The sequence below is a fragment of the Megascapheus bottae genome, chromosome 31 (genome assembly GCF_031878675.1).
Source record: "Megascapheus bottae isolate mThoBot1 chromosome 31, mThoBot2.hap1, whole genome shotgun sequence".
NCBI classification, from domain to species: Eukaryota; Metazoa; Chordata; class Mammalia; order Rodentia; family Geomyidae; genus Megascapheus; species Megascapheus bottae.
This window is the reverse complement of record NC_143539.1, coordinates 5,315,191-5,329,670: the sequence shown is the minus strand read 5'-3', so window position 1 is coordinate 5,329,670 and position 14,480 is coordinate 5,315,191. Positions and strand designations below refer to the sequence as shown.

The window sequence follows — 14,480 nt, the reverse complement described above, 5'->3', positions numbered from 1 at the left end:
TGTGTGTGTGTGTGTGTGTGTGATCTCACCCTCAAGGCTATGGCAAACTCAAGTAAGACTGATAAGACAGGCATGAAGGGTGGAAAATGAATGTTCTCCAGCTTGGGTGAGACAGGTAAGAGGATCCTGTGACTCTTTTCTAAAGTCAGCTGTGCCAGACTCCAGGATCCATCTTCTCTTCCACTGATGCCCACAGGAGTCCAGTGGTCCTTCTGGATGGGCAGGAGTCGGCAAAGAGAGGGGACCCCCTCCCTTACCCCCTGAGGGCTCGAGCCCTCTGGTGAGGTGGTGAGAGATGTGGGAGGCATCAGTAGTGCAGAGGCAGATTGAGGCGTTACTTCTTTTTCAATTCCGAGTAAACTGTTTCTGTGGTCACTGAGGGAGGCGCTGCCGTCGGATTTTTGGGTTGTGCAGCATTGAAATTCAGGGAAGAATATGAAACTTCATCCACCTGAAATGTACAAGTAGGGCTCTGTTAAAGCAGCCGGGCACCCATGGCGCACGCCTGTCATCCTAGCTGCTCAGGAGGCGGAGATCTGAGTTCAAAGCCAGCCCAGGCAGGAAAGTCCATGGGACTCTTCTCTCCAAAAAAAGGTACAAGTGGTGCTGTGGCTGTAAGTAGTAGAGTGCTCGCCCTGAGCAAAAAAGCTCAGGGACAGTGCCCAGGTCCTGGGTTTAAGCACCAGGACAGGCACCAAAAAGTAAATAAAATTGTCAGTCCACCTCACAAAACAATGTTGAATTCAAAAGAGCCAGATGGCCGGGTGTGGTGGCTCACACCTGTCATCCTAGCTACTCAGGAAGCTGAGATCTGAGGATCGAGGTTCAAAGCCAGTCCGGGCACTAAAGTCTGTGAGATTCTTATTTCCAGTTAACCATCAAAAACTGAAGTAGTGCTGTGGCTTAAGGGGTAGGGCTATCGCCTTGAGCTGAAGAGCTCAGAGACAGCGACCAGGCCCAGAGTTCAAGCCCCATAACTGATTAAAAAAAAAAAAAGCCAGATGCATGTAAGTATATCCTACATCTTGACTTCCATTGCTCTTTGTATAGAGAATGAAAATGTGTGTCTCTGTCGTGTGTGTGTGTGTGTGTGTGTGTGTGTGTGTGTGTGTGTGTGTGTAATGATACTGAGACTTGAGAATTCAGGGCCTCAAGCTCTTACTTCCCTTTTTGGATCACGGCTGGTGCTCTACCACTTGAGCCACAGCTCTACTTCTGGTCTTTTGCTGGTTAATAGAAGATTTATCTTCCCAGAATGGATTCAAATCATGATTCTCAAACCTCAGCCTCTCGAGTAGTTAGGATTACAGGCATATGCTATCCATGCCCGGCTAAGATGATACAGTCTGACTCTTAAGACACTACACATAAGAGCGACCTTGAGGAATAAGACCTCAAATCACTCACATTTGTCTTCAAGTTTAATCCTTTCTCTCTAGAAAAACTTTTCCATGAGGAAAAAAGAAAAAAGCCCAGGACACTTGCTATGCTTACCTCATTAGGAGAGTTGTCACGAGAAATTTCCCGACCTGGAAGGAGCAAAATAAAGAGTTAGCAACCCTGGGAGTTACAAAGCCAAGTTAAGAGCTTGTCTGTCCTTTCTGGTTGCGGCCAGAGTCTGCAGACCCATCCGTGAACAGGTAATGTCCATGATGAGGCCTTGATTTTGATTTCCTTCTTATGTATTGCCCGGATGTGTTTCTTAGCGACATGGCCCAATGGCAGAAAGGGCACTGATGCCGCAGAGCATCAGAGCATACATAAGACAAGGAAAGTCTCACCCAGGGAGCATGCCACATGCATAACAGAGCAGGAGGGAAGGAGTAGGGCAAGGAGGTATCATTTGGCTTCCTCAGGCCTGCCTAGCTTAGAAAGAGTGGCTCCCCCCTCTCAGGGGACCCTTCTGTGGCTTGGGAGAGGCAGAAGGCCCTCCGCCAACTTAAAAGCTGGGAAGTAGAGAAGGCCTCCGTGACAATTTACACAGGAGTGATCTGTCAATCCGGGATCAGCTGCCAGGGCGGGCCGTGGGGGGAGCATACCCCCTCCTCATGGGGTGAGCTGGCTTACTTACTGTGATTGGAAGTTGAGGGTTTGAGCTCTGTGGGGTCGCGCTGGTCACTTGCCCTAAATAAACATCAGACACTGTGACTTCTATTCCCTAAGAACCAAGACCTTTGCTCCCTGAGCCTGGAAGGCTGGGCCAGAAAGAAATCCCTTGGAACTCCTTGACGTCTGTCATGTTCGTTCGCTGGCATTCCTCACAGTATTCCTCATTCCTGGGTCTCACCATGATCCCGGCTAATGTTTGTTCCTTTCCTGTTGGTGGGATGTTCTGTCTACTGTCTCTCTTTTTTTTTTTTTTCTGGGGGTGGGAGGATCATGGGGCTTAAACCCAGAGCCTGGGCGCTGTCCCTGAGCTTTTTTGCTGAAGGCTAGCTTTCTACCACTTTGAGCTCCACTTCTGGTTTTCTGGTGGTTCACTGGAGTTGAGTCTCATGGACTATCCTGCCCAGGCTGGCTTTGAACCATGATCCTCAGACCTTAGTCTCCTGAGTAGCTAGAAGCTATTCAGAAAAGCTGACAGGAATGAGCCACCAGCCTCTGGCTTTTTGTTGTTGTTGTTGTTTTTTGAACTCTAGGCCTGGGCACTGTCCCTAAGCTCTTCAGCTCAAGGCTACCACCATACCTCTTGAGCCACAGCCCCACTTCTGGTTTTCTGGTGAGTAATTGGAGATAAGAGTCTCACGGACTTTTTAGTGCCAAGGCTGGCTTTGAACTGCAATCCTCCGATCTCAGCCTCCTGAGTTACTAGGATTACAGGTGTGAGCCACCATGCCTGGCTGGCTTTTAAGAAATTTTTGCCACTCCTGGGGCTTGAATTCAGGGCCTGAGCACTGTCCTTGGGCTTTCTCAAGGCTAGAGCTCTACCACTTGAACCACAGCATCACTTCCAGGTTTTCACATGTATGTGGTACTGAGGAATTGAACCCAGGTCTTGGTGCATGCTAGGCAAGCACTCTGCCACCAGGCCAAACATTGGGCCTCAGCTGGCTTTTCCTGTCCTGTTCCTCCTCCTACCTCTTCTTACTATTGTGGTTCACAGAGCATGGGATTTGCTTTCTCAAGCTGCCCTTTTTGTTTTCTCAGCTCTTGGCTTCCTGGGTGGGGTGGGGGGCTGGGCAGGGGAGCCTCATTGGATGGATTTGCTGTAGCGTACTGGGAATTGGACTAACCATAACTGAGAGAGGCAACATGCAAACAGGGAGCCTTCAGACCCATAGGTATTAGTGCTGGAAAGCAGGAAGTTTAGCAGAAGGAGGCAGTCAGCCCAGAGCAGGAGATAAAGAAGTCCCTTCCTCTCTCACGCCTAGCAGTGGGCATGGAGAAAGCAGAAGGAGAGGAAAAGCCATCATACCCGCCAGTCTTCCTGGAGTACAGGAAGTAGGCCAGGGCTGCTATCAGAGCCACCCCGGCCACAACTGCAACCACAATGCCGGCGATGGCCCCGGGCGAGAGGTCAGAGCTGGGTTGCGCTGGGTCATCTGTCATGGAAGAAAAGAGAAGAAATGGAGGTGAAATTATTTGCCAGTGAGAGGCCGAGGGCAACACTTCTGTGTGTTGCACCTGCCCCTACTTCTCCATGATCGCCTCTTTTTCCTCCGTGTCCACCTGTTGGAAGGACTTAAAGGACAGAGGCCCAGACTGTGCACCCTGAATTCAACGCCTCCCCAGCACAAGCGTCAATCGCTCCCACGGCGAGCAAAGCGGCTGCAGTTCTGTAAGACAGTTTGTTCAATTTTTTTTTTTCTTCTCTCTCTCTGATGGGCAACTTCGGCTCAGTACTTCACCACCAGCCTTGAGAAACCCTCAGAACCGCGCTGTGGTTGAAAGCATCCTTCCTGCTCTCTCCCCTTCCCGGAGAGCATTGCGTCGGAGCCTTGGCTGCATTTCCCTCTCTTAATACCGTCTACGTCCAGCCCCCTCACCGCGGCACCTTAGGGGCTCCAAACTCATCTACCAGACTTGAAAGTTTGCCCTTAACTATTGTTACTTTTTTGTGGGGGAGGGGGAAGCCTTGTCCTGGGGCGTCTCGTGCTCCTTTCACTCAAGGTTATCACTCTACCACTTGAACCATTCCCAGCTTTTGGGGGACCTAATTGAAGATAAGACTGTCATGGATTTTCTTGCCCAGGTTGGTCTTGAACTATGATCCTTAGATCTTGACTCTGGGCCTTCTGGTAACTAGGATTATAGGCTATCACCAACTGGCTATTCATTTATTTTAAAATAATTTCTCCCAGATTTAGTGAGCACCTTGTCCCAGTGATTTTATTTTTAGTGTAAAGTCCTCTCCCCGCCCCAAGGCTTTTTGCATCCGGTTCCTCTTTATTTCAGCTACAACTATTTGAGCCTTCACCCAAAGCCAGCTGCAAGCTGCCAGTGTTGAGTATGGTCATGAGATCCTTCCAAGTGCTCTAAGCCTCCACTGTGTGCTGGTATATGTCTTAGTTCATCAGGAGGCGGAGATCTGAAAATAGTGGTTCAAAGCCAGCCCGGGCAGGAAAAATCCACGAGACTCATTTCCAGTGATTTCCCTCACAAACCCAGAAGTGGAGCTGTGGCTCAAGTGGTCGAGGGCTAGCCTTGAGCACAAAGAGCAGGGGCAGAGCCCAGGCTCTGTGTTCAAGTCCCAGGACGCACACATAATCACTCAAGCTAGATGTGAACCTGGAAACGTTTCTATTACCTATTCAGAGCAACAGTGATTCTACAAGTATGAACAATCGAATAACGTGAACAGTCGGAACGGAATCATGAATAATCTGCAACAACTGAATAACCCTTGCTGAGGTGGACAAATTCCTAGAAACACAAACCCCACTGAGGTAGAATCCTAGAAAAAAAGAAAATTAAATTGATCAAGGAGATGGATGCAACAAAAGCACTTGAGAAAAATAACATGCTTTTACGCTGAAATACCTCAACTAGTAGAAAGAAACTACGTTATTAAAGTCATGCAGGTGTGGCCTCGGGTGTCTGGCTCTGGTACCCATTCCTTTCCCTATGACTCTTATCCACTTGTGCAACCACGGTAAAGCCCTCCCCACCCCCCCCCCCCGAGTAGATAACCCAGGGAGAAGAGGAGGGTGACTTACAGTTCACAGCCAGCCTGAAGGGGCCACTCGTCATGGAGCTGACTGGGTTGGAGACCACACACCTGTACTCCCCACTGTCCTCCCTCCTCACAGGATCTATGCTGAGAGTGCTGTTGTCCTCAGACAGCTTGGTCCTCGTGGTCAGCTGCAGACTCTGGTTATTGAAAGTCCACTGAATCGTGACTTCAGGGACTGTAGAGTTGCAGGTCAGGACCACGGAGCCTTGTTCTTCAACTGTGGTGTTGCTGGCGTGGATGGAGGGCTGTGTCACCAACTCTGTGGACAAATAGAGGAAGGGGACCACTGAGGCAGGCCCCCCTCAGAGAGCCTCGCCTCAGGGCCCTTGCCCGCTCTGCGGAGGTCACACCTGATGATCTGCAAGGATAGGGCTGTTATCTCCCTCTGACGTCTGCCCCCCAGATCATCCAGGGTGACCCCCTGACCAAGAACCCTGGCCAGCTCTGAGGACTGCACATCAGGAACCACTTGGCCCATGCACCCAAAAGCTTCACATTCAGGCGACACATTTTCCCCCATGGATCTTTTTCTTTTTCTTTTTTTCTTTTTTTTTTTTTTTGCCAGTCCTGGGGCTTGAACTCAGGGCCTGGGCACTGTCCTTGGGCTTTCTCAAGGCTACAGCTCTACCACTTGAGCCACAGCACCACTTTGGCCAGGACTTTGTGCATGCTAGGCAAGCACGCTACCACTATGCCAAACTCCTGGCCCCATGTTGTTTTCTCTCTCTTCATTAAATACTTTTGTCAGGGAACTAAGCTGACTCAGTCTTCATGAGTTCAGGATCTGGAGAAACTCCAAACTAAAGAATTACTGTTTGAAGAGGACTTTTATTTCCTGATCTGTAGATTAAATAGCACAATGAACGAAAACTACAGAGGTGAATGGTCACTGTGTTCACAAAAGCCTGGCGTTCTCATCGTCCTTACAAATAGACACACTGGCACTGCCCCTTCTAAAGCTTCCTGCTCTTCCAGTCAGGCTCCCCCCTGCTTCTCCACGTAGGTTGCTTGTGCTGGGGTCTATGTAGGTGCAGCTGGGACTTCAGAGCTCAGCCCTGAGGCTGGCTTGTCCCAATTTCCCTGCACCTGACCCTGGGGGGCAGGAGAAGCGGAGATGGTGGTATTTGATTGACTTCAAGATTAAGCCAGGAACCTTCTCTACCTGCCCCATCTCGGCCCCTAGAGAGTCTACTCATCACCACCAGTCGCCAGATGAGGCAGAAACCGAGCTGGTAGCAGCTGGAGCTGCTATCCTCCATCTGATACGGCGACTCCCCTCTCATCGGGAGAGAAAGCTCCTTGATCATAAACCAAGTAAAAAGAGAACAAGAGGCCACAGAAAGGGCGGAGTCAGTGACAGAAAGAATCCGACTTGACAAAGACCCCATCTTCTCTTTTCCTGGGAAGGCCCCTGCTAACCTGGAGCTTTTCTGGGTCTAGGAGACCCAGGATAGAACCCCAAGTCAGCCATGAGATGCAAGCAAATCTCAGCAGGAGAGCTAGAGTCTGGGGTGAGATTGCTTGTGTCTGGAGTTAACTGCCTCAGAGACCAAAGATTCCCCGATGGCTGGGTCAGCTGATGTCCCGGGAATCCACTTACCAAGTACTGTTATATTCTTGACTGTGGTCTTATTGAGGTTAGTGACAGAGTTATAGGCGTGGCAGGCATAAGATCCACTATGGTTTGCAGTGACGCTGGGGATAAAAAGCTCTGGTGTGGATGACTGAGGGCTCATATTGAACAGCCATGAGTACTGGGCAGGTGGGTTAGAGGCTGTGTGGCAGAGGAGGCTGAGGTTGGTCCCTTGACCGACATATGAGCCTGGGGGGGATATGATGGGAGAATCCGGGCCATCTGAAGCAAACAGAATAAAGTCACAGTTGATGTCATCAGACGGAAGACTCAAAGGGATGTCTCAATTTTAAGTGTCACCAGGTACCAGTGGCTCACGCTTGACGATCCTAGCTAACTTTGGTGAGACTTTTATCTACAACGAACCAGCAAAAAGCCAGAAGTTGGAACTATGGCTGAAGTTGTAGAATGACTACCCTGAGCAAAAAGAAATAGATATAAATCTAAGGGACAGTACCTAGGCTCTCAGCTCAAACCCCAGGATTGGCACCTGGAAAACAATAATTAAATAAAAATAAAAGTGACATCCAAAGCTAAGACTATATTCGTTGATAGACCACTTCACTGAGCTTTGCACAGGGCACTGCATAGGAAAGAAAAAAAAATACTGAAATATCCCAGCTTTATCCTACTGTGTTCACAGGGCTTGGGTCTGACGCAAGCTCTGTTTGTCCACCACAGGATATGACCTGCCAGAAGCCCCTCCCACTGGCTGATGGCTCCTTCTCACCCATTCCTTAGCTCCTGGCTAGGCTTCCTGGATGTACTTTGGGGCTGGAGGTGGTGGGGAGGGGGAGGGGCGGGGAGGGGGGGAAGAGGGCAATGGTTTAGGCAGCCTGGGTGTCTGGGGGTGAGAGATCTCTGTTCTAGGACAGTGTCTTTGGACCGGACAGCCAGAATGACAGAGAAATAGAAGCTACTCACAGGACACATTCAAGAAGAATGGATCACTTCGGTTGGCACTCACTAGATTCCAGATTCCACACTCATAGGGTCCTATGTCATTTCTTGTGACATGGAATAAAGTGAGCGTCCTGTTGTCTGGGGACAGGTCCAGTCTGGGGTCATCTGGCAGGCTTTGGCCATTTATCCACCATTGGTAGGACGTATTCTGTGTCTCAGGAGCACAGGTTAATGCTACAGAGTCCTCCCCCTCCACGGGGCTGGAGTCATTGCTTGTGATGAAGGGTTTGGATAACTTGGCTGCATGGACAACAGAGAGAAAGATTGCCCCGTGTGGTTCCTCTGACCCCCGCCCCCTGTCAAGGCCCCTGTCCACCAGTGTGGGCCCCCTCTCTCCTCCCAGCCAACCTGGGAATCCTTAGCATGCAGGCGGGGTGAGACTATCAGCAGAGGCCCAGAGACCTGAGTGCTCAGAAAACATGGAGCCTGTGCATGGGTGGAGAACAGAGACGGCTCACATGAGCAACAGACCCACCTAGACGGAAATGGCCAGAATTCTCATGGCCCTCACTGCCCCACCGCCCCACCAGTGTAAACTGAACACCTCCAACCACACGGACCTCCCTCTGAGACTGCGCCTTTCAAGGCTGTCCTAGAGCTGAATCATGGCGACTCCTTCAGCCCGACGTGAAGACACAGGGGCCGGCAATCAGGACTCAGGACTGACCCTGGCCCTGGCTCTGGCCCTAAGAGGCGGGGCCTCAACGTGGGCGATTCTGCGCAGACTCTCTAGGTGACTGAGAGTGCCTGACTCCAAGGAAATATCTAGGTTAGCATGGGGGCCGCAGGCAAGGCCATGGAGCGGTCTTGGCCATGCCATTGTCTTGGTCCTTGGCCTTTTAATGCTCCTCCTCCACTGCAGATGGCTGGGGACGACTGTGGCAGTCTTCCTTGGAACCCAAGGACAAGAACAGAAGAACTGAATGGTAGAAAGATGGCAATGAAACGTGGCCATCGGAGCCAGGTGGCTCACAGCTGTCATCTTAGCTACTCAGGTGGCTGAGATCTGAGGACTACAGTTCAAAGCCAGCCCGGGCAGGAAAGTCCCTGAGACGCTGATCTCCCACGGTCCACCGGAAAACCAGAAGTGGCTCTGTGCCTTAAAGTGGTAGAGCACTTGTCATGAGTGAAAGAGCTCAGGGACAGTGCCCAGGCCCCCTGAGTTCAAGCCCCACAATCAATGGAAATATGGCAGTCTGGCCCTCATGGGCCATGTGTTTGTCAGATCTAGTATAGGAAGTTGAGTAGGTAAATTAAAAAATGTATTGTCAAGTCGGGAGTTTGGCCTAGTGGTAGAGTGCTTGCCTAGCAGGCACAAAGACCCGGGTTCCATTCCTTAGTACCACATGCATCGAGAAAGCCAGAAGTGATGCTGTGGCTCAAGCGGTAGAGCTCTAGCCTTGAGAAATCTCAAGGATGGTGCTCAGGCCCTGAGTTCAAGCTCCAGGACTGGTAAAACGCAGGCCTTCCATCCAGGCATCATTCAGGAGGCTGAGAGCTGAGGACTGAGATTCAAAGCTCGCCCAGGCAGACAAAACCCAAGACTCTCTCCAAATGACCGGCAAAAAGTGGGCAATCTCCAAATACCCAGCCCAAAGCAGAGAGTGGTTGAAAACACCAAATAAAAGGTCCAAAGTTCAAGCCGCAGCACATGTACACACACACACACACACACACACACACACACACACACACACACACACCACAGCTGCTCGGAATCAGCAACTATAGAGGGGCTCTGAAGAGCTGGTCATAGGAGAAGTCTGAAGTGTCTCTATTATAAGAGAGTCATTTTAGTAAATTCAGAAGTCTTGGTCCCCAGTGGGGACCCCAGGGGTGTGAGTGACTAGGACATTTGTGACTGTTCAAGGACAAGCCTCCCGACCATGATGTCATCGCGAAGACACAGGTGGCTTGAGGATGGTGAAGCCACCCACCTGGGGATGTGAAAAGCGTGTAACTGGGGATGCCAGTGACTCATGCCTTTCATCTTGGCTACTCAGCAGGCTAAGATAAGAGGATCAAAGTTCAAAGCCAGCCCAGGCAGGAAAGTCGTGAGATTCTTATCTCCAATGAGCCACCAGAAAACCAGAAGTGGCATTGTGACTCAAAGCGGCAGATCACCAGCCTTGAGCAAAAGGATGCAGAGACAGTGCCCAGGCCTTGAGTTCAAGGCCCATGACTAACAAAAATATGAAAAGAAGAGAAAAGAACGGTGGAACTTAGGGCTTTGTGGCTTGCCAGGCCTGCCCTGCTGTCTGGCACCGCTGCCATTATTCTGGGGGCAAGAGTACAACGGCTGGGCATACACAGGAAGCTGACTGGCAGGAGAGAGGCGGAGAGTGGGAAATACCCATGACAGTGTACAGAGGAGGTGATAACAACTTCAGGCCCCAGAGACCGGAAGCAGCGTCACGGCTGATTCAGGCTGAATGGGCCTCCCTGAGCAACACCCCCTACCCAGCCCAGCTGAGGTCACCTGGAACTCGGCAGCCAGGCCTCCAACAGGGACTGGCAATAGGTGTGGCTGGAAACTGCTAGGACTCAGCAGGTCAAGTTCCAGTCTCTGAAGAAGTTCCAGGCCGTCCATTCAATGATTCAAGTTCATTCTCCCCACTCCCATCATAAGGCTATAGAGAATTAGCCAGGCAGGTACCAGTGGCTTATGCCTGTAATCCCAGCTAATCTGGAGGCTGACATGGGAGGGTTATGGTTCCAAACCAGCCCCAGTAGCATACAAGCTACTTGGCACAAAAGCTCAAGGACAATGCACAGGCCCTGAGTTCAAGCCCCAGCCAGGATGGGCACCAGGAAAACAACAACAACAACAATGAAAACAACTGAGAACTGACCACACCGTGGGCTCTCTGTGGGGTTCAGGGCCTGTGGTATATGGGGGGGAGGCCGTGAGGCAGGGAAGTGCACCCCACAGCACGCAGGCAACACCATTCCAAGTCTAAGTGAGGTCAGCAGAGGGGAAAATCCAGAACCGTCTACAGGGGCCGCTCCTTCAGTTCTCAGGTAAGAACTACAATTGTCCATTTGTTCTCACTAACCTGAGCCACACGCTGCCAACCCCAGAGGCTGGCATCTCAGAACCAGCAGCTCCTCTATGATCCACAGACACCTAACCCCCCCCTCCACACACACACACTTTCCCCTCCTGGAGAAGACAAGGCTGTGGACACAGACAGGCAGGCATCGTGGGTCTCTGGTGTGCCACACATGGCTTGAAGGCTCAGAGTCACTCAGTTTCCCTTTTACTAGGACACATAGAAAACAGCTTCCAGTTTAGCACAGTGTCTGTAAAAGAAGCAAAGAGGAGCTGCCCACATCAGCTGCTCCTCCAGGAGAGAGTTCTCTGAGCTGGGGACTCCATCCCTCGAGGCTGGCCTTCCCGTCTGTGGAATCTCAAAAGCCCCTCAGGGGTACCTGAGCCTCGGTGCTGGCTGCACCCCGAGTCTCTAAAGCAGTGTCAGGAAGCCCTCCCCAGGTGTGGCTCTGGGGAGTCCCAGCCGTTTATGATATTTTGTGACATTTAGACAGACAATTGTCTTTCCTCCAGCACAGACAGGAGGCAGAATTCCAGCTGTGGCCAGAAGCGCAAGGAGCCAGCCAGCGAGAATGAGAGGGAGAGGAAGGGAGAGAGAGAGAGGTGGTGGGGGGGGGGACTGAAGCAGAGGCACCCTGGGCTGAGACTGATTGCCATACCCCTGGGCTCTCCTAAGCCAAGCTCTGCTCATGCCCTATATGTTCTTAAGAAGTGCCATTTTCTGGGGGGGGGGGGGGAGGGAAATGGGTACCAAGACATGTGAAAGGGTATCAATGTATGTGAATTAATGCACCTTCTATCTGGCAAATATCATGTAACCCTTTTACTAATTACAATAAAAAAAAATAGCTCAAAAAAAAAAAAAAAAAAAAGAAGTGCCATTTTCCTGGGGGAAACCGTTACCCCATCTGGCTGTCATTCTCTCTCTCTGTTTCTGTCTGTTTCTGTCTGTCTCTGTCTGCCTTCTCTGTCTCTGTCTCTGTCTCTGTCTCTCTCTGCCGGGGCCTACCAGCAGCAAATTGAGGTTCCTGAAATAGGGGGCAGGGACTGGAAAAAATAGAAGAGAGACAAACACATCAGGTCCGGGAGGTCTGCAGCCCAGGCAAAAACTGCAGCCCCGTTTATTATCAACTCAAAGCTTATATCCCTTCTGGAGACCAGGGCACTGCCAGGTGTTACATCCAGATGGTTAATCAGGGAACTGTTGGGGAGAAGGCCAAAAAACAATAAGACAATCAAGCAATTATCTGATGCAAATCAAAGTACAGTTTGATTCCACTCTGGCTCCCAACATCTCTCTCTGTCTCTCTCTCGCTGTCCTTGCAAATCGGTTTCTACTGCACAAGCCCCATCCAGATGCCAGGGCCACAGGAAGCAAGGGAAAGGAAGACCACACAAACCACACACCTATAGGCCGGAGCTACAGACAACCCCGCCCAACACCCAGAGGCCCGGGGAACTCACCGAATACTCGCAACTGGCCAGTGACCATCTTACTGACAAAATTGACACTGAGGATGTCCAGAGTGTAGACTCCACTGTCATTGACAGTGACATTCCGGAAGAAGAGTGATCCGTCCTGCTGGACGGTCTCCCGGCCACTGTAGGCGGGGCCCGTCGAGTTTTCTCTGGTGGATGGGGAGTACGCTACCAGGCGATAGTCTTCATTTACACTGTTCCCTTTGAACCAGCGATAGACGTGACTGTCGTCTGGCTGATTGTGAACCTGTAGGAGAACGTCCTGGCCTTCGGCTACATTAGGTGGCACGGATTCGATACTGAGCTGGGCCCTTGCGGGTGGGGTCCACAGGGCTAAAAGGCAGGCTGGAGGGGAGAGAGAGAGAAGCTGGTCACTGGTGAGGCTCCTGGGGAAGAGATGGAGACTGGAGCCCTGAGAAGGTGTTTTCCACCCCCGCCTTGAGCTGTGTCTGGCTGGCTGGCTCTGTCCCCAGCATGGCCTCCATTCCTTCAATGCCCCTGAACTAACCTCTCTGCGCATACTACCCTCCCAGAGTGCTTCACGGCACAGCTGCACCACCCTCTCACCCCCCTGCTCATACCCAGGGTGCCCTGGGGAGATGCCTTCCCTGACCTCCTCCTCTAGAGACCCTGGGGTGCTTTCTCACCTCTCCTGCTCTGTCCCCTCTGTGGCTGTCACACCTCCCCCCCCTCCTTTCTGGACACCCTCACTGCAGGGGCGGGAGTTGTGTGGGGACAGGGACTCTGTGGTCTCTGTGGTGACCCCCAGGCCTGGGCCAGGCTCAGATATCCATGAAGGAAGGAACACAGGACCCTGGGAGTCCATGGGGTTTATTTGGCAATTTCTGAGGGGGGTGGCTAAGGCCACGTTGGCTCATCTGGTTGGTTTTCTTTGGAGAGTCACGGGGACACCCAGGTGTCCCAGCCGTTTTTTAAATTGAAACCAATGGAACGTTCCTCCGCCTAGCGCTTCCAGCTCATGGACAGTTTTCTATGGTGAGCCATGTCCCTCTCAGGCTCCCACCAAAAGCCCCCAGTCCCCTCCTCACGTCCCCTCTCCACGCCTCGTGCTCCCCAGGCCTTCTTCCTCCCACCCAGGGAGCCTCCCCTCACCTGTGAGCAGCAGCCGGAGCCTGGGGACGTGGCCTTGGCGGTGTGGAGAGGCTGAGTGGAGCTTCATGGTGTCTTCTGTAGCCCCTACCTAGAAAGAAAGGGAAGCCTCGATTCCAGAACCACTCCCCAAAGAGTGACTTCTCCGGAGGCTGGATGTCAGCTCTGTCCTTCCTCCCTGTGAACTGAGCTTCCTCCAGGGCTGGAGCACTTTCTAGGGTCACATGGGGCAGGGGTGGGATCTGTCACCACAGCCTGCCCCTCTCTCTCCTCCTCCTCCCTCCTCCTCCCTCCCTCCTCCCCCTCCCCCACTCAGGGTCCTGCCTCCAGTTCCTCTTCTCTTTTTCTGTGTTGGGTTTCAGTCTCCCAGCACACTGTGAGAAGCAGCAACCCTTTGAGGGGACCCCTGCCCTCTGTGGGATCACTCACCTTAGGGCCACGCTGTCGTGAGGCGTCCTGGCTTTGAGGGTAGCTGTGATCCCTTGGGGGCTCTCAGACACAGGGAAGTGTTTTCAGAAACCCAGCAGGCCGGGTGGGATTCGCCTGTGGCAAGAAAATGACAGGGAAGGCCCTGGGGGAGGGGAGGGGTGCCTGGGGGTAAATCACCTGAGTAGTGGCTGGTGCTGGGGACCCGATCCAGGGACCCCCAGCAGGAGCAGTGTCCTCAGGAGCTGACGGGCTGTGGTGGGGCTCCGGCACCCCTCACGGGAGATCCTCCATCTCCGTGTGTCTACAGAGCTCTGGGTGCCCTTTGCCCTTTGTTCTCTGCTCCCCTGGCTGTCTTGTCTGCTGCGGTGGCAGGAGGGAGGGAATGGTGCCAAGACACCTTGCAGAACAGCGCTCAGAGATCGGAAGCAGCAGGCAGGACAGAGCAGGCCAGGCAGGAGCAAAGACTTAATGGGGATTGTGAGAGCCAGGGGGAGAAATCAGATTGCATCTCCACCTCCTAAATCCAAGCCAAGATCAGGCTCCTGGGATTCCAGCAGCTGCGAATTCCCTGCATGGTCCAATATCACCCCCTGGAGGTCATGAGCAGGAACTACAGCCAGGGGGCCGGACTGACCCAGACA

General features: G+C 52.2%; 1 protein-coding gene across 4 annotated transcripts; it reads right to left on the bottom strand.

The window, feature by feature from the left end:
• Ceacam1 (CEA cell adhesion molecule 1) lies at positions 1-14,171 on the bottom strand. 4 transcript variants are annotated; one of them, XM_090322851.1, is made up of 10 exons: positions 13,840-14,171; positions 13,414-13,501; positions 12,286-12,645; positions 7,731-8,009; positions 6,774-7,028; positions 5,157-5,432; positions 3,416-3,542; positions 2,072-2,124; positions 1,495-1,529; positions 1-451 (listed from the first exon to the last, which is right to left on the bottom strand). In XM_090322851.1, exons 2-10 carry the CDS (start codon positions 13,478-13,480, stop codon positions 335-337), a joined length of 1,569 nt encoding a protein of 522 aa, XP_090178977.1. In that variant the 5' UTR covers positions 13,481-13,501; positions 13,840-14,171; the 3' UTR covers positions 1-334. The 4 variants fall into 4 exon arrangements, with proteins under 4 accessions (XP_090178977.1, XP_090178978.1, XP_090178980.1 ...); XM_090322852.1 differs by lacking the exon at positions 13,840-14,171 and having other exon boundaries at positions 13,414-13,598; XM_090322853.1 differs by lacking the exon at positions 2,072-2,124 and having other exon boundaries at positions 366-451; positions 13,840-14,170.
• Between the last annotated feature and the right edge of the window lie 309 nt (positions 14,172-14,480).

Bases quoted from the DNA above. Each gene is read 5' to 3' on its own strand.
- Ceacam1 (XM_090322851.1), bottom strand. From the start codon at position 13,480: ATGAAGCTCCACTCAGCCTCTCCACACCGCCAAGGCCACGTCCCCAGG. The intron at 7,029-7,730 runs GTGAGTAGCTTC...TGTTTGCTTCAG, and splicing joins ATTCTTCTTGAATGTGTCCT to ATGGCCCGGATTCTCCCATC. The intron at 3,543-5,156 runs GTAAGTCACCCT...CTTCCATGACAG, and splicing joins CTTCAGGCTGGCTGTGAACT to ATGACCCAGCGCAACCCAGC.